Source organism: Atta cephalotes (genome assembly GCF_000143395.1).
Source record: "Atta cephalotes unplaced genomic scaffold scaffold00001, whole genome shotgun sequence".
Classification (NCBI taxonomy): domain Eukaryota; kingdom Metazoa; phylum Arthropoda; class Insecta; order Hymenoptera; family Formicidae; genus Atta; species Atta cephalotes.
This window is the reverse complement of record NW_012130065.1, coordinates 10,442,619-10,467,294: the sequence shown is the minus strand read 5'-3', so window position 1 is coordinate 10,467,294 and position 24,676 is coordinate 10,442,619. Positions and strand designations below refer to the sequence as shown.

At 30.9% G+C, this 24,676-nt stretch overlaps 1 protein-coding gene across 1 annotated transcript in view; it reads left to right on the top strand.

Annotated features, from left to right (window-relative positions):
• LOC105626643 (atrial natriuretic peptide receptor 1) overlaps window positions 1-24,676 on the top strand; it is a 94,097-nt gene that overhangs the window by 38,232 nt on the left and 31,189 nt on the right. Inside the window, 8 exon segments of the mRNA XM_012207939.1 lie at window positions 4,859-4,994; window positions 5,873-5,950; window positions 7,258-7,335; window positions 7,548-7,652; window positions 8,449-8,695; window positions 9,606-9,764; window positions 19,345-19,421; window positions 19,843-19,934. Of these exon segments, the coding sequence (XP_012063329.1) occupies window positions 4,859-4,994; window positions 5,873-5,950; window positions 7,258-7,335; window positions 7,548-7,652; window positions 8,449-8,695; window positions 9,606-9,764; window positions 19,345-19,421; window positions 19,843-19,934 (972 nt within the window).

Below are 24,676 nucleotides of genomic sequence, written 5' to 3'. Positions count from 1 at the left end.
AATATATATATATAGTNTTNTATATATAATAATATATATATATATATATATATATATATATATATATATATATTAGAAATCTCAGTAAGTATAAGAATTTTGGAAGCTAACATCATCATTCAATGTCAGCATAATAGATTATGTATACATAGACGATCTATAATACGTGTTAGAATTCACGCCAAAATTTGTTTCATTAATGCAAAATTATACGAAACGTCAGTATTAAGTATCATATATATAAGAAATAAATATAACAAAATATTCACAGTCTTTATACCTAACATTTAAAAAAAAATGGTAATTACAATATGCGAAACGCAACATAAAAATCATGAAATTTATTGCAAATTAGATTTAAAATTTTTTCATTTTACAAATTTAGATTAATAATAAATAACGCTAATTGCACAAACACTGAATTCCAACAAATTGCGCAAAATATATATTTGTGAATCTGTATCAATATCAACGGCTGCGTTCAACAAAGAAAATTAATCAATTAGCGCTTAGTGATTCTTTAATTAACTGATTGCTTCTTATCTTTAGTTCTTCGCAAAATCTAAGTGTAGGAAAGAATCGTATTAAAGAATCACTAAGCGTTAACTGATTAGTTTTCTTGCAGAACGCAGTCAATGTATCATTAAATTCTGCATGAGAGAAACTAATATTTTATCGTTGATTCAACGCATCTTTATGCTGAATTTTGAATTAAGTATAAAAGCTATTAAATCTTATAAAAATTTTTTTAAAGCAAATATTTATTGAACACATTAATTTGATGAATTTTACGTATTCTTATGTTGTATATATTCGGTCGTTTCTTCATATAATATATTTGATATTAGAATTATACATATAGTTTTAATATTAATATTAAATTAATTATAATATTGAAAGATATTATAATTATTCTAATTTAAAGTTATAATTATTCTATATTATAATTATTCTAATTTAAAGTTATAAAGTTTAATAACTTTGAGATTATATATTTTCAATTTATTACATATATTATAAGTATTATATTTTCAAAACATAATAATACCCTTACATCCTTGTCCATTCGTATGAATATTTATATCTACTTATTAGAACTTCTATTTATCCGTAGTCCTATCCATCTTTGTATTTTTATCACGTATTCCATCCATATGATATTTTTACACATCCCTATTTTTAGCTAATCATGATTATATTCGAAAGGAAATAGAATCTTAATTGGGATTTATTGTACAATTAAAGTTTATCCTACATGGTATTTTTCCTCCATATTATATGCGATCGCGCATGCATAGATCAGCATGCAGTGTGTGTAAAATTATAGAGTCTATTATTATATCATATTACTTAGTGTTAACTCTATATACATACATATAAGCTATAAAGTATTAAGCTAGATTCGCCTAGAATCGACGAATTGAATCAATCAATATCTAATGCATCCAGAATTAATTATTTATTCTAATTTATTCTAGCCTATCTATTTTAAGGCAGGATTTATGAGCTATAATATGTAATATTACATGTAATAATTTATCGTAATTTGTACATGTATTCATTATGTTTTGATATAATTTTCATAAATTTCCTGCTATCTCAACGAAAGAATTCACTTTTCACTCACCGACCGATGCGCAACAGTGGAGGAATCTGCTATGTGATTATGTCGATACTATAACACACAAATATAAAATCCAGATTAGTACAAACGACAATGCATATTTCAAATAATTATTAAACGCGCGGAATACTAAATTTATTCTTCAAATAAATATTAAAATAAAAAACAATAAAATATAATTATGTAACTAAAAAAAAAACTCTTCGTTAAATATAAACTTTCATAAAAAACTTTTCTTTTAATTATATATATAATTTTTTTATATATATAACTTTTGAATGTAATTAATAAGAGGTAAGCATGAAATTTTATATTAAATATGTATTTAAATCAATTATACTCACTCCAGGATTGCTCTGCCAATGCCTGATTCCTGCCAATGCCTGATTTCAATGCCTGGGCTTCCTTTTTCTCCCTATTTAGGTTACCTGCTTCGCAGAAGCAGAAGAACTCGACACAAATCTCCGGATTGCTGTTTTCTGAATTATATAAATAAATGATTCAATTAAAGGAGAAAAACGGTACTTTAGTGTATAAAATTATAATTATTAGATTGATTATTGTCAACTCTGTACTCCCTCGATACTATATATTCCTGAAAACATAGATAATCATAATCGCATTTAAAAAAGTAATTATTATCACTTGCGGATTAATTATTAAAAAATCTTTTGTTTTTAAAAAAAGATTTCTTCCAATTTTTAACATCCTACACGACATAACGCGACATAGTGCAATAAGTAGCATTGCAATGAGTACTTTTGGCTTTATGATTGTAATCCCTTTTATATACTGAGTCCCTTTATCTCCTCTTCAAGATTGTATTCATGGGAAGGATTCATCATTTCAATAAAAATTAAAATATTGCACGAAAATATTGCATTCCTTATCTCAATTATTATAATAATAAAAATGAATTACGTTTTAATTCAGAGCATCATGCAAAATCTGTTTGATTTTAAATTACAGAACGTTATAGATGTGATCACAAACGTAATGTATGCGTATATCCTTTATTCGCGCATCTAAAATATCTCATATATTTCAAAGTCATTCGACACGCTTATGAATCGTTAAACACGTAATGTATCGGTTATTGTAATAATTATAATAAATGCATTCACTATCTTTTGGTACTTGTCACAGTAGTATTCTGAGAGTTAATTGCGAAGCAACTATGCACTGTTATCCACTCGAATATTGGACAAGAATTGGTGGACAAGAGATAGCGCAACAACCTTGTGTTGCAACAGTATACATAAAAATAAACATCAAAACCAACCGCTAAAGCTTTATGGCAATTTGATGCCATAAAAAGTTTAACATTTTACACAACAGTTTTATTTCAAATATTCTATGTTCAATTAACTTGAATAAGCCATCGATGCTGATTAAATCTAATGTTTATTTGAAAAAGGAAATTAATGAAAAAGGAAATTAATGAAAAAGGAAATTAATTAATATTATGATGTAAAAGTATTCATATAAATATTAAATAAATAATAAATTTAAATTTAATATCTTTCTCTGTATATTGTTACGATACAATCGTAAACATAAAATTATAAGAAACTATAAATTTTGTATAAATAAAGTATACTATGCGCTTGGCTTAACATAGATAATATATTTCACACCGATCTATTTCCGACGATAATTATTATTATCGTCTTTCTAGCTCTTCGACTCTTCTTCGGAATTTATTGCGTACCGTTTTGCATTATAACTTTGCTTTACACACGTCGTACATTTCCCCAGGATTTTAATCAGAGATGCAATATCGCAGTTGCACAGCTTTACAACTTGCTTTAAAACACATTACGATCTCTGTTTAATATAATACTATTATCAAACAATGTACATTTCTTCAATCATCCAACATCCAATTTACCGATATCTTTAAAGATATCTTTGTCGCTAAACATCTGTTGAAAATATCTTAAATTATTGTAATAAATTAAAAAATTAAAATTAGTAGAATGAAATTATTTGTATCTCTCACTGAGAGAAATTTAATTTACGCGATATTTTTTATTAGAAAATGCTGAAATAATTTGTGAGATGCAAATGACAGTAATGCGAGCAAAAATTCGCCTCGAAAGCCAAATACTACATCTGTAATATTACACATTCGTGAAACGTAAACAAAATTAATTCTCGCAAAAAGTCAACATACTCATTTCGCTCGAACGATGAGTAAATCAATAATTCGCCAAACTTAGGATTGAATATTTGAAAGAATTTTATCAAAAAAGCTACAGGGAAAAGAAAACTGCCAATAATATTTTTTTAAATGACGTATTGCATATTAGATAACAGTTGGGGATTAAAAATACATAAATATATGCGTACTGACATGCGTATGCAAAATATCGAATTTCAATGCTGTTGGATACGCAATTCGATGTTACTGGTACATGAAAGTAATCCATGTGTTTATTCGCGAGAGTTTGCAGTGGCGTTATATGTATATTTCCAAATCTATAGAATCGATCGAGTTCAGCGAAACATATATCCATGTCGCAACCTTAACAAACATACAGTAATATTAAGCTTTCGTCGATTGTTTGCAATTCATCCCATGAATGTTTGACGATAAACTTTCGATGCATATATTGAACTCATTTAGATCAGGAGATTCCGGACATACGAAGCCTTTATACGCGGAATAATATCCCGCCTGGGATATTATCAGATAGGCGTGTGGTTATGAGATACGCAGACACATAATTACCCTCTTGCGCTGTTTAACATGTACGCACACTGACGTGATAGCGAACATTGTTAATTATATACTCGCGTACGTTCGTATATACGTAGATATCAGGAAATATGCCAAACAAGTAACATGTATGTACGTACAAGCAGTATGGACATCTACCTACATACGCGTGCACGCAAATTTATCGAGTTGACAAATTGCATTTTTATAATGGATGGAGACATCATGAAAATATTTCGCATATATTTTATATACGCTATATAATAATTATCGTTGATAAAAAGCATCTCGTTAATCAGCGAAGGAAAAGTGTGCTCTTCTTTGTCATGAGAAAGAATAATAGATAATGCAATTATCAAGAATTAATTCACACACACACAATATATACGTTTAAGCGCCATTAAGCGCGCGATTTATCATAAAGCCATAAAATATTGCATAAAACATTTGTTAACACACATATGGCTCTCTTCAAGAGTTACCCGTCGATAATATTGTCGTTTGTTTTGCAGGCGTTTCAAGCTGGAAGCGGAAATTGCCTCCATGACATGGAAAGTGCATTGGGGCGACGTAATCGTGATACCTAACGCGAAGACAAGAGGCTCTATGTACTCCCTAATCGCGAATAAGTTTCGCGGTAGTGAACTGGTAAATATGACGGAAAATGCAATTTTCACATGATTTTTGTAGAATTTATGACATCGCCTTACTTGCGGTAACGACACAATTTAATTATCTGGGATTTCAAAAAGTAATTCGAGTGGATTAAGCAAATATTTGTCGCGATGAGTTATAGTGGTTAAAATAAACAACGTTGCAATTGCGATCGAATTTTCATCATAGCTTATCCCGATAGCGTTTCCAATAATTTTCATTCCTGAGAGGATGTGGTGTTCGTACCTCAGGTAGGATCTCTAAAGAAAGGAAAGAGGACAATGGTGGAAAGTATTACTTCGCGAGTAGTGCTTTACCCACTTCCAGAGCATCCGGAGTAGCAACCATAAAGAAGACTTTATTTCATTGTACGTTATTCTGTTGACGCGTTTCTTATCATTTTCCTACATAGCGTTAAGATACAGCAGCAAAAGAGAAAGCGTCCGTTTTTAAATTTATTGTTTATATACTTGTTTCTTATACAACGAATAAGAGAAAGAACAGAAAGAAAATAAATTTCCCTTATAGCTTTGGCTTTATTTAATTACAAAATGAATGTCGGAGTTTTTTATCTAGAGACAAAGAGTCAGACAGAATCTTTGACTAATTTTCATGTTTTAATTTAATTGAAATGTCAACAATATTTTTTTTCACATGTTAAACAATTATTAGTGAAAAACATTTTTCGAATAAAAGAAACATTATTATGTATTAAATAACGAGAATTTATTTTAATTAATTTTATTTATAAATTTGCGTTTAGTTTTAAAAATTCGATTACTGAGGCTTTTAGTATTTGAAATTTATCAATACTCTGCCTTACGTAACTCTCTTCTAATCTATTAATATTTAAGAGATGATTTTTGTTCCAGACGATATATTCTGAAGATAATGCAAGTCTGCCAGATGGTGTTGATCGAAATGTATATGTTCCGACAGGATTTTATAAGGTTAGAGTATGTTTGTTTTCATTTTATCTTTAAATCACAGTGCACATGATGCGTTATCAATTATGCAGGATATAATTAATGACTTTGGTTGGACACATTAATGCAAAGTAATGCATATTAAAACTGTTATGGACTAATTTATGTAAAAGTAAAATGCAAATATACATATATATATATATATATATATACATATATATATATATATACACACATATTATTTACAAATATAAGATAACTTAAATTTTTTAATATTGTGCTTAAGCACAATAAAATGTATTAAGAACTTAATGGTTTAATTCGTTTTCATATTTATATTAAACATACATTTATATTAAACATACATTTTTACGTTAATTTGTGTACAATTTAATGTGCATCAGTAAGCTCTGAGTGCATCCAATCGAATTCGCTATTATATAGACATAAAAGAAATAAATCATAATGCATAAGCATCGCAAAAAAATTATTTTCCGATTTATTTCCAAGTTGTTTATCGAGGTGCAATTTCCAATATTAACAGGATTAACGCCAACGTATGTTATCTACAATCGGAATACGTATATATTCCATGCGTGTTGAACAGAGGCTTGTGTTGTTCACGTCTGCCAATCAATATTCACTTTTTTTTTAAATAAGGATATTGCTTCAAACTAGAATGTCAAACAATCACGCGACACATACGTTCGAATAGAAAAACGTAGCGTGAGAAATTAATTTCTCAATAATTTGGTTGCAAATATACGACTGCATTTCAAAAAAGTTTTTTTATGTATAAGATTTAAAATCTTTTTTTTGATAGCCTTATTTTTTACGAAATTTTTTTGATATTGAATAACAAGAATTCGATATTTATCTAATTTATATATTCGGTTTTACAATCTATATTTAAACTGTATAGCCATATTACAACTGTTAAAGATAACAACTTGTAACGGCTATAAAGTAGAGATGTCAAGGAAGATTTTATGTGTCAAAATAAAAAGTGTTCTGCCTGATAAAAAATAGTGGCTCATTTGATATGGAATGCTCGATATGTATATATATATATATATATGTACGCGCGCATGTGTGTTGGTATGTGTATGTGTGTACACACATCCCTGCTGGAAATCTCGTCATGATGGAAAGATTTGGAACGAATATATACTTATGGGACATGAGCATTTTTGAAACAATCTATAAAGAGATTTTCACTGGGGATGTGTATATGTATATTCTTTTTCATGGGCATTCGATTTTTACGAGACAGTCAAAGAACTGTCAAGAGTCAATAATTCCATCTACTGTAAAATCACGATTCATTTCAGAACTCGAAAGTCGCAATAAAACTCATACCGAGGAACAAAGTGGAGATTTCAAGACCTTTGTTGCTGGAGCTAAAGCGGGTAAGTAGCTGACTTCGCAAACGCATGTCGAGCTTCATAAATTCTTGTCAATTTCAATTTGTCAAACATAACTCTTTAGCATACACTTTGCAATTCTCTCAATAACGATTCTCAATAAATCATTTTTCTCTCCGCGTAATTTCTTCTCCAGTAACCGATTGCATGTAACGGGCTTTAATTCATATGAGTGGTGATGTTGGTGACTTTCACAGATGAAGGATCTCCAGCATGATCATCTTGTACGATTTTACGGTGCCTGTCTCGAGCCGCCGCATTGTTGTCTCCTAACCGAATACTGCCCCAAAGGATCTCTCCAGGTGAATTGCATTTCATGTCCCGATTTAAAGTTTTGATGAGCAATCAAGTAAATAATTATGTCCCACGTGTCATCAAATTAAGGCAAAATAGACATACATTGCTGTAGAACGTCAAAACTTATGATTTGATTTTGAAATGGCAATCCATTTCTAATAAAAAAAAATTAACACAATAATTATGAATAACTATGATTTTGATTCAGTTAATTTCAATAGGATATTTTGAAATTTACAAAAAATATATATATATTATAAATAAATATATTATGATAAAGAATAATTCCTTCTTTTCATTAAAAAAATGATTAAAATATTGTTATAAAATATGAATTTTGTATATGTAGTGTCATGTCTGTATATCAAATAATATCGGAAACGATATACATACTGTGTTAATACCCGAAGCGTATGTACGACTAAGCGTAGACTATTAATGCATTTGTCTATAAGCATTGCAGGCGTTCTATATATGAAACAAAAGCTCCATTTTATTGAATACTTGTCTTTCCTTATAGTGTAACTTTAAGTACTCGTTTGAATTATTAATTTGCCTTGTCCGAATAACCATTTTAAACATGAATGAAACTTGAACAGTTGTTCGAAGAAACTTTATGTTAAAGGAGCCGCACGAAATGTAGAATATTTTATACACATATTGAATACGTATTTAAAGACATATATAACAATATTAAAGCGTACAATATATATTCAAACGTTTGATCTAGATGTAAAGAATATCGCATAAGAATTAACAATGTGCGCTACACTAGTATCTTAACCTTTTGTTATTGGACAGGATATACTAGAGAACGAACAGATAAAGCTCGATCGCGTGTTCAGAGGATCCCTGATACACGATATCGTGCGTGGTATGGTATATCTCCATGCATCGGAAGTGAAGAGTCACGGTAATCTCAAGTCTTCAAACTGCGTTGTTGATTCACGATTCGTCCTGAAAATCGCCGACTTCGGCTTGCATGAGCTGAGAAGAAGCGCAGATGTGGATTCAGATGGTGATAAGAATAGTTACGCCTATTGGAGGAGTACGTATTTGTAAATTGTTTACGCCTCCATTAGTCCGAATCTACAATAGATTTTTAAATCTTTAATCCGCAAACACAATAGAGTAGTAAGCCTTAAACCTGAAGGAATTGACCAATCATAATCGATTATTCTTCTCACATTCGACTGTAATTGATCAATTTCTTGTATTTGCGAAGTAAGCCATAAGAAATGGACAAACCGTAGTCAATTATTCTCCTCGCATTCGACTGTAATTTCTTACGGCTTAAGGCTTAAAACATCTATTGTAGATCTAGATTTAAACATTTCCGAGAGATAATGTTTCTTCAACGATCATTAAAATAAGAGTTAATAGTTATCAAATGTTAATTGAAATAATTCAATTAAAATAATTCAGTTAATATAGTAAAAAATAATTCTACTTTTCTAAATATTTAGTAATTATTACCAAACAATTGATTATATTATTGTGTTTGATAATACTAAATATTTAGGAAAATAAAATTATTTTCGATTATATTATATCGAAAATTTGATTGAAATTATTTCACTCAATATTTAGTAACTATTACCAGATTCTTTTTTCGGTGTTGCAACGCCAAATATTTTTCAAACGCGTAGAAATACGGATAGAGAAATAGAGATATTAGAATCAAAATAAACATATAAAACTTATGTTATGACAATTTAATTATTTGGACAAACAACATTTTGTCGCATGTCTCACACATGCGTGGGAAAAACAGATATCAATAATTTCTGACGTATAACAGAAATTTTAAACGCGACAAATATTTTTGATCTCAACGATGTTTTGATTTATAATTTATATTTACAATAATCATCGAACGCATGGAAAAGGAAAGAGAGACTGCGTTAAATCGCTCTACCCGGTCTGATTTTTTAGTGCAGGAAATTTGGTGTTTACAGAACAGCTTTGGACAGCTCCGGAATTGCTGAGGATGGAGAGACAACTGCCCGAAGGCACTCAGAAAGGTGACGTGTACAGCTTTGCTATAATCGTTCACGAGATCGTGATGCGCCAAGGGCCATTCTACTTGGGAGACAATAACGAACTCTCTCCAAAGGGTAAGTCTTAACGTCATTCGAGATAATCGTGGATACCAAAGCAATTGCCTCTCGTCACGTTTCATAATACAGGAATAAAAATTGATCTCTTGTTAGCGTTGCACTTTATTCTTTTTGATATGTATGACTTGCACTAGTTTAACTGGAAGCAACAAGTTCAGAATAACTGTAAAAAATTTGCAATTATATCTTCTTATCATTTAAAAGAGATAACAAAAATCATTTTAATAAGCAATTTTCAGTGTTATAAATCGAAAAAATAAACCAATATAGATATATGTATACACAGAATATATATAGAAAAAAAATATATAAATATGTTAATTAAGAAAAATAAAATTTATTTATGTATTGGGTTGTCTGGAAAGTTCGTGCCGACTAATCTATACAATTTAATAAATGTATACTAAAATTTAAATTTTCTGCGTTTCAATTTTCCTTCAACATTGGCACGAACTTTCCGGACGACCCAATATATCCACAAAATAATCATAAAAAAAGAAACAATGCTTCATTTCTCGTATACTGTTTTACAATAACAGTGCAGACAGCTCCATTCATAAACAACGTTATAAATATATTTTACTAATCATGCAAGAGATGAATACAAGACGTATGGAATAACATACGAAGAACGAAATGTAGATCGTTATTTTATCAGATGATAATAATAGTACATGTCTTTATAAGCTTTGATTTAGGCATTTTAAAGAGTAATCAACGAGGATTTTGTATCCTCTACGAATATAATCATGTTAATTTCAACGCACATAATATTGATTCTTTGTGCTCTTGTTTCTGACAATATGCATGCGAAATATTGTATGATTACGAATATATCAACGATTTGTAATGGTTCATATGTATGATTTAGCTGATGGTAATAGATTTTAGCAAAAGCGATATCAATTCATGATAAACATGTATATACAAAAATTATGGAGTCCTTCAACACGAAATTGCAAATATTATACATTGCAAAGCAATTTAATTGTATAAGAAAATTGTTAAAACGCTTTCAATTAATGGTATTTAAATAATGTAATAATATACAATTTTTATATAATTTTTAAAATGCCATATTAAATTGTTTGTACGTTTTATATTTTCATTAGTTTCACGATCAATTTTTTAAAGGAGCTTTTTGCTGTTGAAAAGTAAAACTTCATTCGCTATTTTATCGGCCGCTGGATATTATTACTTGCTGAAGCTTCCCAAGAATCTTTTTCTATCGAGCTTGCAAGCTCCTATTTAGGTAATCCGTTATCAACAGTCGCTTTTTACAGAATAAACTGTTGACATTAGAACCACGGCTGTGCCATTTTTAACTCATCTGACAGTTTTTTTTTCAGTTAATTTGGCTTTACATGTGGAGCTTTAGATTTTTGTGATTATTTCATATATAATTATAGATATATTCATAAATAATCATAATTAATTACAAGTAATTTTATGGTGATATCGTAAAAAACCAAATTTACTTTGAACCGTGTTTGGATTAATTTAGATTCTAGACCGGAATCCGTTCTTAATCTCAAGACCGTCTCATGCAATGTCTTAAGAGGATAATACGGCTCTTTGATTGGTTCATGAAATCTCAAGCACTAGCTTAAGACTATCTCGAATCTTGAATAACGTCTGGATTCCACCCCTAGTGTTAAAATTGATTGCGTTCCGATATTTATTAGTGCTGATAATTTATAGTAGACAGCGTACACTATAAATTTTTAATATTGAGAATGAATATCGGAACGCGCAAACCATATTGTTTAAATTATATATTAAAACAAAATACAAATATCAATTGTTTCATAGATTGTGTATGTTTTACGTTATTAAAATTTTTTAATATGTAATTATAAATTATTATTCAGTAATCATTCAAGTTTTATTTCTTATATGAATTAGACTGCATAAAATTAAAAAATCTATTCTCACGCTCACGGAAAATATTGCCGATACATTTTAATATATGAAATAAAACAAATAATTAATTCATCTATAAAAGTATACATAGTTAAAGGATTCGAATATGTATTTTTATTGATATCAATATCTTATCAAATATTGATTAGGAAAGCGAAGCTCGGTAACGAAGCTTACAAGAATATCTCGATTCAATCGACTGATGGCTTCGAAAAGAAGGAAAAATGTTTCTAACATTTGTTGATATTAGATTATTATTAGATGTCGATCACCCAGTAATATACTGGTAAAGTGACTCGAGCTTTACCGAGTAAAGCTCGCCACATTTTCAACATTAGAGAAATCGATAGTTAGTCGCGCCATCGGTAATGGAGTTCTCGCTCAAAGCTTGCAAGCTTTGATGGCAACTATCCGCAAGAATCGATCGGAATGGAATGTGTTCCGTAGAAGCATGTCGAAGCAAGGTCTGAAAGCTCAGTCGAAGTTCTCACGCGTCCTAGAACGCACGCGACTATCGCGCGCGCTCCGCCGAGATTCTCGTTGTCGCTCTCCTTTTTCCCCATTTATCTATTTTTCTCTTCAGTATAAAAAAAATACGCATTCTTGACGACGACACGTGAAATCATCGGGCATCACTTATGCCCCAGTCTGCGGCCTAAAACGAAGTCGTAGGTGTTGTTTTAAAATGGAAAGGAGAAATTTTTCAGCGAGCGGCATACCCGACAACGTGCGTGCACAACGCGTCGTGTTCTTCGTCTCTTTCTCTTTCTCTTTTTTTTTTATAAGTTACATGTAAATGCACAAAATATGTTATCGAAATCTATTGGATTCTTCGCAAAATTGATCTCATCGCGTAATTTACACGTCACATAACGGTTAATCGGAGGCAGTATCGATTCCGAGTGCGAAAAGACCGCCGCATCGGGTCGACGCACCTCCGTAATATCAGCGTTATAACCGCGCGGAAGCAATTAATGTTGCATCACAGCACATGAGGAAAAACAGCGTGCGAAATTAAATCTCGTGACCGTGTTAGAAGAATAGAGACTACTGACCACATTAAAGGTCCCCCAATAAACAGAATGGAGCTCTCGCCTGTGTTAAAGTTCTTCCACTAAAGAAAGTAAATTCCCGATGGGTTAGAGAAAGAAACCCTATTTTTCCCCCAGAATTGCCCCCAATTTTGGAAGGAAACTTTTTATTATATTAGAAAAGAGTTACCAAACACACACACACACACACACACACACACACACACACACACACACACACACACACACACACACACACACACACACACACACACACACACACACACACACACACACACACACACACACACACACACACACACACACACACACACACACACACGATGGAGTAATTTTTTAACAATGTTGAGAATAAATATTTGATAAGTTTGGAAAAATAATAATAATAATGTGATCCTTTCTCTGTTATACAAAGTAAAACGATGGTAGTATAAATTCATGGATCAAAGATTGATTAATAGTGTTTTCAATATCAACGAGTTAATACGGGTCGGATTATTCATTTACTTGTATCACTGGTGGATTTAACTTCATTTATACGCACGATGCGGTTTGAACTGTTGTGAACACGATTTGCTGACAAGTCGAGGAGAGAAATTCGAGCGTGGTAATCCGACAAGTGATAGATCACATAACCGATCAGACAGTGTCGTAAACGACCTGTTTCGCGTTTTGCGACATTTTCTGCGCGAATTCACCGGCTGTTCGCTATACCATGCAACTTTTTATTTCCTCCTCAATTTCTTACCTTAGCACGAACGGAACTTTTATCTTTTTACATTATATACTTCGCTCTAGAATGTTTTGTCGCGATAGACAGATCGTTTTATTGTCCTGTTGCTGCATGCTTGCAACAGTGTGAAATTGGAATGCAGTTCAGTATCTTTTTTTGTTGTCTTCATACACTCTTCTTTTTCTTCTTTCTTTCCGAAGTTTTCCCTTCACAATTCTTGTTTATGTGGTTATGATAGAAACATATTTCCCAGAGGAAAATACAATTTTTATTTTCAGAAAAAGATATTATCTCCTGGTTACGATCATTTAAATAATGTTTTAAAAAAATTTTTTTATTATAAATATCCAAAGAGTCTTAATTTTGAATTATACTATTCATATTTAATTTTAATATGTGCAGTTATTAACATCCAGATTTTTTGTTGTGTAACTTAAGCTGGAAGTAAGCCGAGAAATCAATGAGTAATATACGCATTATATAACGATTATATATATATATATATATATATATGTGTGTGTGTGTATATATAGTATTGCATTTTCTTATTTTTACCAATATGACAAAATATGATATTAAAAAATTCTGAAAAAATTTTGAAAAAATTCTCGGAACTTTATAAAAATAAAATAAATGATTTTTGTCTCTTGCAACTTTTCTTTAAAGTTGATAATATTTGAGTAAAAATTATTCAAGATCAATATTTGACAATTTTTAGTAATTAATATCTTGTTAACTATTGCGAAAATTGCAAAATAGTACAGAACTTTTCGACTCAGTTTAGTCTATCTACACAAAACGGGACACCCTGTATATATGTATATGTATATATATATATATATATATATACTATCAAGTTTCTTATACTGAATATTTCACTTGCAAAATGTGTCCTGACTAGAGGATAATGATGAAAAGCGTTCATGCTAATTTACTCGGCGGTGAAATCGGGGTTACGAGCTCGTTGCTTGCGGTTATTAATTCCACGAGACATTTTTTTGGTCATCGACAAAAACAACGATATGAACAATTAATTTCCTCGTTCCATGAACGAGTTACGATTCACACGTGGAAGGTATGGCGTGTCGTGTAGTGATTAGTGGAAAGTTAAAATCAGCGTATACGATAAGACAAGGCTTAATGGGGTTAGTGGAAGTGAAGAGATCCGGGATGAACTCAGCTGTCGAGATAAACGCGAGAGTTTCCCTATTGCGGCGAAATCCCGGTAAGGTGAAAGAGAAATTGCAGGTTATATCTTAAACTTTGAAAAGGATCGGATGGCCAATCCAAGTAATTTTTGGGAACTATTTTATTTTATATATAATGGAGATAAAAATATATTTGCGTTTGATATTTTAATGAAGCGGTTTGTTACTTGTCAAAATTGTTTCCAGAACCAGTTCATTTTTAATTAATTTTCAGTTATTTTCAATAATCTTCAATAATTCTTTTATTTTTTCATTTAAATAAAATGCTATAAATCTCTCCTTTTTTTTAGTTTTGGATATAATTTGAAACGGGGAATTATTAAATGCAGATTACATGTAATTCAGTTTAATGGCCGACTATTCACGACAATTAATGCATTTTTTGATGAAATTTCGAAAGTGTGAACTTGTGAATTCAAACGAAAACAGAATCGGTAATATAAAATGATCACATAAGGATTAAAAAGAAACCAACGGAAAAGAAATCAAAGTCAAACGCGACGATTCAAGGCCGATAAGACGTAAGTTTTCTACGAAATTCCATCGAATAAATCGACCGTAATATCATTATATGCGAATTAAACTTTAAGATGCTCATACTTATTAACTTCGAGCACTCTGAAGAAAGCTTTTGGATAATAGCTTTCATTCATCAAAGCTCTATGATGTAACATCTACAAAACGATTTAGCAGAAGATCGGCGTTATCTTAAAAAATATATGTACCGTGACAATTTTTATTCGGCATTAGATATTATATTATTAAACACATTTTAAAATTATACTTTTTTATGGAACATGACTAATTCTTTAACAAATTTTCGTTTAATTGCTCAATTAATCGAATTGTTATAATAATTATTATTTGCAGAAACTGCGGCTATTGTGGAATATTAATGAATAATTTTAAATAATTATATATAACAGTAACTCAAATTTTAACACGGTTTTTGAAAAAAATAAAATGTTTTAACGATCCAATGTTTAATAAATATTATTTTAGTTCCTTGGGAAAATACGCAATGTTTTAGTATGAAATAAGATAAATACATACCATATTTGAAAGAAGAATGATAAATGTTTTAATAACTTGCAAAGATACTGTTTATACAGTACGTCGAATGCAGTCCACTTTTTTTTGCATGCTGAACAATAAATGAGAATTAATTCTGCATAAAATTTATTATTTGTTGTAACAGATCCGAGATAAACATAACAAAATATACATTTGTTATGCATGCTAAAATAATGTACCTTAATTAATTGTGAAAAACATGATATAAATTTATATAACAAATGTTTCGACAATTCAAATTCTAGAGTTAAATGTTACACCTTAAAATTAAATAAAAAAATATATATATATATAATTTAGAAATTATTTATGCAAAAGGTTATGTAACAAAATTATTATCATATAAAACGTATAAATCACGAAGATGATTTATATCTGAGTATTTATATCTGAGTTAACAATATAATAAATATCCCTTTTTTTGTCTGTATTTAAATTTCCTTTTTACGGTACATTACAATAATCGAAGAATGCTGTCCAACAGTTTCCATCTATTAAAAAACGGCACACGATATTCAACGGACTTTCCGCATGAATGTTCCACATCCGATTATTCAACCGTGAAATTTCGCGATCATCCGGAGAAATCTTGAATATGAAATTTGGAAATATAGAAGTATATATTCGCGGGTTATAAAATACTATCTCGTATACATTTTTATCGGGTATGCCGACTCGGCGGAATTATAATACATTTATGTCCTGCGTGTCTGCATGCACACATGCATGCACGCGTATGTATGCGAAGGAATGGAAGAGAACGAGGAGAAAAAATCCGATATCGCAACGGTAAATTTTCAAGGGCTGTCCGGTGAGGCAGTTTGGCTCTCCCTTGATCGACGGCCAGGCTCTTCGAGGACGAAGACAGAATGGCGGATAGGAGTTTAGCCTCAAGCACAAGCAGTCTAACCCTGCCACAAGGGTCACAAGTCGGGACAAATCCCGACGGTGGGGCCAGTCCCAGGAGGGCCGTCAGTCCTCTCCTCGAAGTTCGCAGACCTCATTGCACCCTCAACTGCGAATCCTGCAATTTGTTCCTCGAGGACATCTACAGGCACAGTATGTGTCCGTTGTCCTTGGTGCGCAACAACGGGTTCCGATTTCCTGTAACCGCGATTGAACTCGATATCCTATCAATCATATCATAAACGTAATTACCTTCTGGCTTCCGAGAACAGAGAGATCCGCCAAAATATAACATTCGATATTAATCTCGTACAAAATTAAACGATTTTGTGACGTTTATGTGGATTTCGGAGTATGGAATTTTCATTAGGAATATTTCCTACGATATATGTTATAAATTAATGTCGATTTTCATTTTGTTAAAGAGAAATTTTATAAAATATGCAATAATAATACGCATAATTAGTAATTGGAATAGAATAACGTAAAAATACCTCTCATTTCTGTGATTTCACTGAATTTCATTGAAATTTTATATTACTTTTAATAAACGTCAACATGTTCTATCTATTTTAATTTATTAGTACTTTTCGATACTCACGCGTGCACTCACATATTGTAAAACTTTTAATAACTTATGATTATGCATTACATTATTACTATTTTAATTTTATTTGTATACGTTATTTATACTTTCCATGTATATTTTACATTATATATACAATTATTAATTTATAAAATGTGTTTCTTACTTGTTTTTATTTCATCAAATCCTTGTTTATTCCTTTTTAAATAGAAATTATGTATCTAATTTAGCGGACCTTTTTTATTTCAGGAATTCAAGGAATGTAATATATGATGATATTGATACACAGGAATCAAACTAAATATATTTCAAGATTTTGTATGAAATAGTGCTTGCAAATATTTCTCTTCTCATAATGGGCAATATATGGAATGTTATTCAAACCGAGATTTTTCATGTAATTTCGATTCTGTCATATTATTTCAGTTTTGCTTATGTAAATGCATATTAATATTTCAAATAAAATTATAACTACAAAAAAAAAAGAATAAGATTGAAAAAGAGATATTAATTAAAGTAGAAAAAATTAAAAATATACATTAAACGTTATTGTAATTGTTTCAATCAGTTTTCAATTATAAAAGGCAGTTCCCATTTCAGACATATTCTGACATTAAATAATAAAAATTTTTATTTTAAAAAAGTAACTGTAACAGTTACGGTAAAATTCTATTTCCGTCTCTTCGCACATACAAGTTATAAAAGAGAATTAAATTTCTGTTGTCATTGATACATTTATCTGCCTTTGTCAATTTACCTCAATTCGGTTCTCATATTGACGTTTACACCCGTTTAACTAATTCTGTAACTTTATGGAATAGATATACCAGTTAGCAGTTAGACTAGGGCGAAGTTTCGGTAAATGTAGACACGTTAATTGATCTCTATTCTTTTCTGGCATCTATCTGCGATAAAATTGGCGTATGTTATTTATATGATCAGAAATATAGACCGTTAAAAATGTAATCACGAGTTCCCTTTACATGTAAATGAAGCTCGTGATTATGAACAAAATTAAAAGAATGATTTAAATTTAACTGAAAATTAAGTTACAGAAGTTACTTAAATGTAATAAATGTATACATTAAATTTCATAAATTTTCATGAAAAAGACATTAATGTCATGTACATGTACACAAATATACTTTTTAATTATAAATACATCAAATTTAGTGTAATGTCATGAAATTAAATTTAAATTGTGTAACTTAAAAATATATTAAATTTCATGAAATTTTTAACAATATAAACTTTATTATCGATGATTACATGGTTTCGAATGCCCATAAATGCCATTACTTTTCACAGTTTTATTTAGTTGATGATCTTATCTTCTGTCAGATTCTTCATTAGTTATGTATTAGGTATGTAATAACTTACGCTCACCCGCGTATTGTATAATTCTCATAAAAAGAAATCTATGTCGCAAGATAGGAATAAATTACCTTTTATATAAGCAAAGAGAAGATATTTAAATATAATATAGATCTGACTGATCCGGCTTGTTCCTCTTTTTTTTTCTATCTCTTAACTTCGACAAAAATAAAAATTATTTTCAATAAGATTTCGTACTATAGTTTCATGATTCGTTGATGCTCCGGGATGTTCACGTCAGTCTGTAAATATACTTTATTGAAAAAATTTGCGGATTAGATGCTCCAATAAATCGATACGAATGATTATATTCAATAAGATCAAATGGAAAATTTGTAGCTTGCTTTTTAAAATAATATGTGGACAGTAGTGAAACACGCTAGTAAGCAGACGAAGGAGAAAGTTCCTCGCACTAAGCAGACATCATCGTCTGACGTAAACGGATTCACTGAACCACGGGCATAATTTTGCGCGATTGGGGACATTATAATTCTGAAATATATAATTGAAATATTGCTGGATATCTCGCGGTATTGTTTTTTAACATGTTATTTTGTCCTATAGAGCAGTTGCACGTTACAATCGATATTTTATGCCCAACAGGCACATTATTTTCCACACGTTTTTCCTTTCTTTCTATTTTTTTGTTTCTCATGAAGAGATTCTTTTACATTACCCTGTGAACTTTGATATCATGCGACACACTTCGTCTCTGTTGCAGAAATAATAGAAGGTGTTAGAAGAGGTGGCGGTTCACCCTTAAGGCCTGTAATAGATGATGCTTCCGTTGAAGAAGAGGTAAATATCATATTAGCAAATATTTTAAATGTATTCGCATATTCATGTTTACATATATGCAAGATTTATTTGCACATGATAATCAATGGGTTATTCATTAGCATTATCAATTGTATATTATCATAAAATATTCATATAGTTCAACATATTATTAACACATATATAGTATTATTAGTTGCTCGCCTGTTTTTGCCAAAATGTATTTTAAATTTATTAAATTGTTTGTACAAATAACAAAAAGATTTCGGCGCGCGGTATACAAAATTAGAATGAATACAAACACATAGAAATACGTATTTAAGTACTACCGAAAAGAAGAATATAAATTTAAAAATTATTTAAAAATTATAACAATGATAAATATCGCTTTGATCGAAAAGAAGAATATAAATATATTTATGAAACGAATATCATTTTACAGGTAGCTACTCTAATGAGACGATGTTGGGCGCAAGAGGCCGCGGACCGACCGGATTTTCCTGCGCTGAAGCAGACGATTCGTAAAATTAATAAGTAAGTAATTTCTCTCTGCAAATATGCCAATTAATGTAATCTTGTAGTTTAGAAATCACGATTTACAAGTTGCACGTTTCTTATGAATTTAGTCCACGTCGATGTCAGAAACGTATACAGATAGCGAGCTTAAAATAGAACCTCGAATAAATTTTAATGACCCATTCTTTCATTAAACTAAAAGCCTGAGTTGAAGCGCGAACGCGTAGCATGATTAACACGAAATCGTGTTAGAAAAAAAAGTGCGTATATCATCCTCTAGAAAGGCAATAAACCTCGAGTCGAGATGTAATGCTGGCGTGGAACTGTAAAACTTCGAATAACATTCGAACTATCAGGAGAATGCATTAACTGCGTCGCATTGTCCCTGTCTAACATTATTTCTGTCTCGTCGGTTATTTCTACTGGATTCACTATTACGAGATGCCGACAATGTCGATAACGACGACGATTTTTCTTGGAATCAACGATAATACATAGATAATTGCACGGCCGAAAAGGTGTCTTCGGCTCAAAAGAGACGTGAAATCCAGGTCGAACGAATTAAGAAATGGCTGACTGCAATCTTCTGGTATATGGTGTGGAACAGCGTTCGTATTCAGCTCGGCAAATTGTACAGGCCATTGTAGAAGCCGACATAAAGCTCGCCGAGAGCAGAGCTCGTGATATCTCTACGAGTATTTCTTTTTCTTCTATCGTAAAGACGGGCAATCACCTTCTTTTCTTTCTCTCTCTCTCACTCCCCCATTTTCTCTTTCTTCTCTTTAGATCTTTGGCATAGTTGTCGACCTTCTGGGCGTTGTGCATTATCTCATACCCGAGAAAGAGTACATCAACGAGTCCAGGCACATATAGTAATTCAGTAGGTCAATAACAGCATGTGAGAGAATAGCTTCCGGACGGTTAAGCGCGTTCCGTTGAGGAACAGAAAACTGAGAAATAAGTGGAAAAGACGGTGATGAAACCGAGAGGAAGAATAAGCTGAGAAAAAAAAACGAAAAAAATCGTGTCACTGGTAATCGATCATCGAAGCAATCGTTCGACCTTTTCTCCGAGGAAAATTGCGAAAGGCGCAGCTGGCTTTTCTCGGAAAATATAAATTTACGGTTAAATCATCCACAAGATCATCTCTTCTTTAAAGAAGGTATAAACTGTAAACGAGCATATCATCTAGAGGAGATAAGATTTATTAATTTCCAACGCGCAGTGTGAAAGCATGATGAAGAAAATTATGCTTATAGAAATTATGTAAAAGTGATCTCATTTTTTTATGTTAAGCTTCCTCTCTCATTCTTTTTTTTATTTTTTTCTATTTTTAATTTACATTTTCTCGCAAGATTACCGCTGACTTTCATCAGGCAATCAAAAGTGCCGAAGAATAGCCACGTTAGTGTTCGTGCAATTATCTATAATGTACGGTCTTTGTTACATTTGCGATCGCCCGATGAAAGCCAGTGGTGTGAATTAAGAATAGAAAAAAATGAGAAAAAGAATGAGAGAGAGGAAGCTTGATGTAAGAAAATGAGATCGCTACTTTGCATAATTTCTATAGGCATAATATTCCTCATCATGCTTTCACGCTGCACGTTTGAATCTACGTGAAATAAGAATTCTGCAATCTCACAGGAAAGCGATTCAATCGACATTCGTTCAATATCTTCGACGGACGGCTGTTTCGATTGACGGCTCGTCGCCACGTTTGATCGAGAGCTTCCGATCTCATTTAACTCTGACGTAGTTTTATCGAAGCACTCGACAATTTTTATTTTCATTTTCGACGATAACATCCATATGACCCGTGAATTGGACCAACGTGGCACCCGGTGATTGACTTTCGTGAGAATTTTGCGGATTCGAGAACTATATTCGCAAAAATTATTAAAGCTATTGATTTTTAATACAGATAAAACGGATTATATCTTACATATACATGTTATATATCTTTATCCGCATTTTTTAGGGAAATAGGTTATAGGAAAATTTTATTTTGAGCACATTTATATTTTACATCTTTAATATCATACATGTGACGTTTAATACCTATTAAAGCAATTCAATATTTATAATTAAGCAATTTTGTTAAACACATGTAAAACATTACGTCATGCAACCAGAATTACATTCAAACATGTCCTATTTTAGTTAACGTTTAATACGTATATTCTGTTCACTAAAGTTCTAAAGCTGTAACAACATCACAAACTCTCAGAGATATAACTGACTAGCATTCCACTAACAGTCCCTTTAAACTTTCTAAAGCTTATTTACTAAGAAACTATGTACGAGTTTAAAGCAAAAAAGTTTCAAAGCCTAAAAGCATTTTTATCTGAAATATTTTTATTGAAATATTTGTCTCGGTCTTTATCTAAAAGAGATTTTTATTGATGTAGTTTATTTCTAAATCCATCACTAATGTATTTAAAAATGAGGAATTTAAATATATGGCCATATCTGTTGACAAAAGTTTTATATTGCGTCACGGATATATATTTGAATTTACAATTTTTATTTTTAATACACTTTACAATTTCACGAAGTGAAGTATGCCTACATTTTTTGTTAATTAATGTCAGAGTTATTTACAGAAAAATATTATAATATGCAAATGTATATACATGTTAGCGCAATCCATAAATAAACTCACATCGTAATGTATATTATTACCGTACATTTAATGTGTCGATGTAAAAAGTTATATGATTTAAGTAAATAAGACATTATGATAATAAAAGCTTAATGATCATCACAGTTTCGCATATTTTTCAATTTCGCGGCGACGAATTAATGCTAATAAATGAGAACGTTAGAACGATATTACAGAATGTTTCAATGCTCGATCTTATTTACTCTGACAGTCGATAAGCGTATTGTTTCACGCATAATATGTGAACGGAATATATATTGAGTAATGATTAGAACTCAACATTCTCAATATATAAACAAACTGACATAGAATGATTACGTTATTTGAGATTAACAATTGAGAAACAAATTGTGAATACCTTTTAATATTCAATATAAAATATCTTTTAATACTCACACTTTCAAAAGAGCATTTTATGAGCTTTTATTCGCGCGCATTTTCCAGGAAAATTTTACCACGTAGAATTTTACCACGCTTACGTGATATTGCGAGAATTCCTATTCTGGAATGATCTCGTATTTGAAACGCGTAAAAATGAACCCTACGTATTCGCCTGAAGTACGCCATTGCGTACCGCGAATGAATACTGGTGTAAAGGCGATCGGATGTACATGTAGCACGTGGGAGGCATTGAGTAGTTTTAGTGTTCAATACTACAATGAATAGTGCGATTGGCAGCAGCAAGCGGACGATAACATCGTTGAGATTCGCCCGTTCATCAGTACGTCGGATGCTGAATTTCGCAAAGATAACATCGTCGTTTATAGGAATTTTTATTGTCAGGCGTCTCTCTCGAGAATGTCGTTGCTCTAAAAGTAAAATCGTTATGTACCTTTTCCGTCCAGTCATAAAATTGAGGTCATAAAAAAGTTTGTTATTAAATAAAAAATCTAGCAACGCGTGCGCTCGCAAAACGTTTCTTTTGATCGAAAATTGTCAAAGCCGTACAAGAATCTCGCGACAGCAATGATTTTACATGTGCGAATACTCTATATTCTTCTTTCATATTTTTTGCTCATATCAATCTTCCAGGTGCCGAGTACGTTTGTATCTCTTTGCTTTTATTTTTACACGAGTTATTAAATTACTAGTGTGGCAGAAAGAAGCAAAGGCCCGAAGAGATGAAGAGAGAGAGAGACGAAATTTCTTATAATGTTGAAAATAAAATTAATTCAAAGCTTGATAAAGATAGATATAAAAAAGTAAAAGAGAAAAGAGTACTATATATATTTTAAAAATGAAAATAAAAAATTAAGAGAGTAGTTAAAGAGAAAATAATGTTTGTAGTAAAAGTAAAAAGAAATATGCAAAAAAATTTCATTTATCACTCACCTGAATGAAATTTCTTTCATTCTCGCTATCATAAAATTATACAAAGTATATTATATTACAACTTAGTTAAATTTTTGCTTACATACGTATATAGTTGCAAAGACATCTTAACAGTTACAAAGACCTATTTGATATTGTTGTTTGTGAAACAACCCATGCGCATTTTTAATAACTTTCTTTAGGAATTTAATTTCTATGAGAGATGTTCTTTAAAACGAAGATTTACCTCAAGAAGGCTTAGATTGTTATGCTTGACTTGCCAACATTACATTATAAATCACATTATATTCTATAAAGGCAAAATGGTCGTGTAAGGAATATTTAATATCTTTTTATAAAAGCCCGTTATAAACTCATCTTCTTTATTATTTCCCGAGCTGTAAATTCGATCTCGAAGATATTTCATAACGTCATAATCATGAAATATTGAGTTATGTGCAATTATATAGTTAAAAAAATCTTTTTTATTTTATCGCATTCGTGCCACACAGATATGCCAAGCAATATGAATTTTTTCTCAAATATGAATACTTTAAGAACAAACTATATATTCAATATGCATAAAATTGATTTTTCTACAACAAGAATTTCATCGAGCTGCATTGCTATGATATTTTATCATGAAAAAGTTTTTTTAGGAATTAACTTCGGAATCTCTCTCTCTCTCTCTCTCTCTCTCTCTACTACTACTTAACTAATAAACTAAACTAAACTAAACTAACGTAACTAATAACTTAAACGTTTTAAAACGTTTAAAACGTTTAAA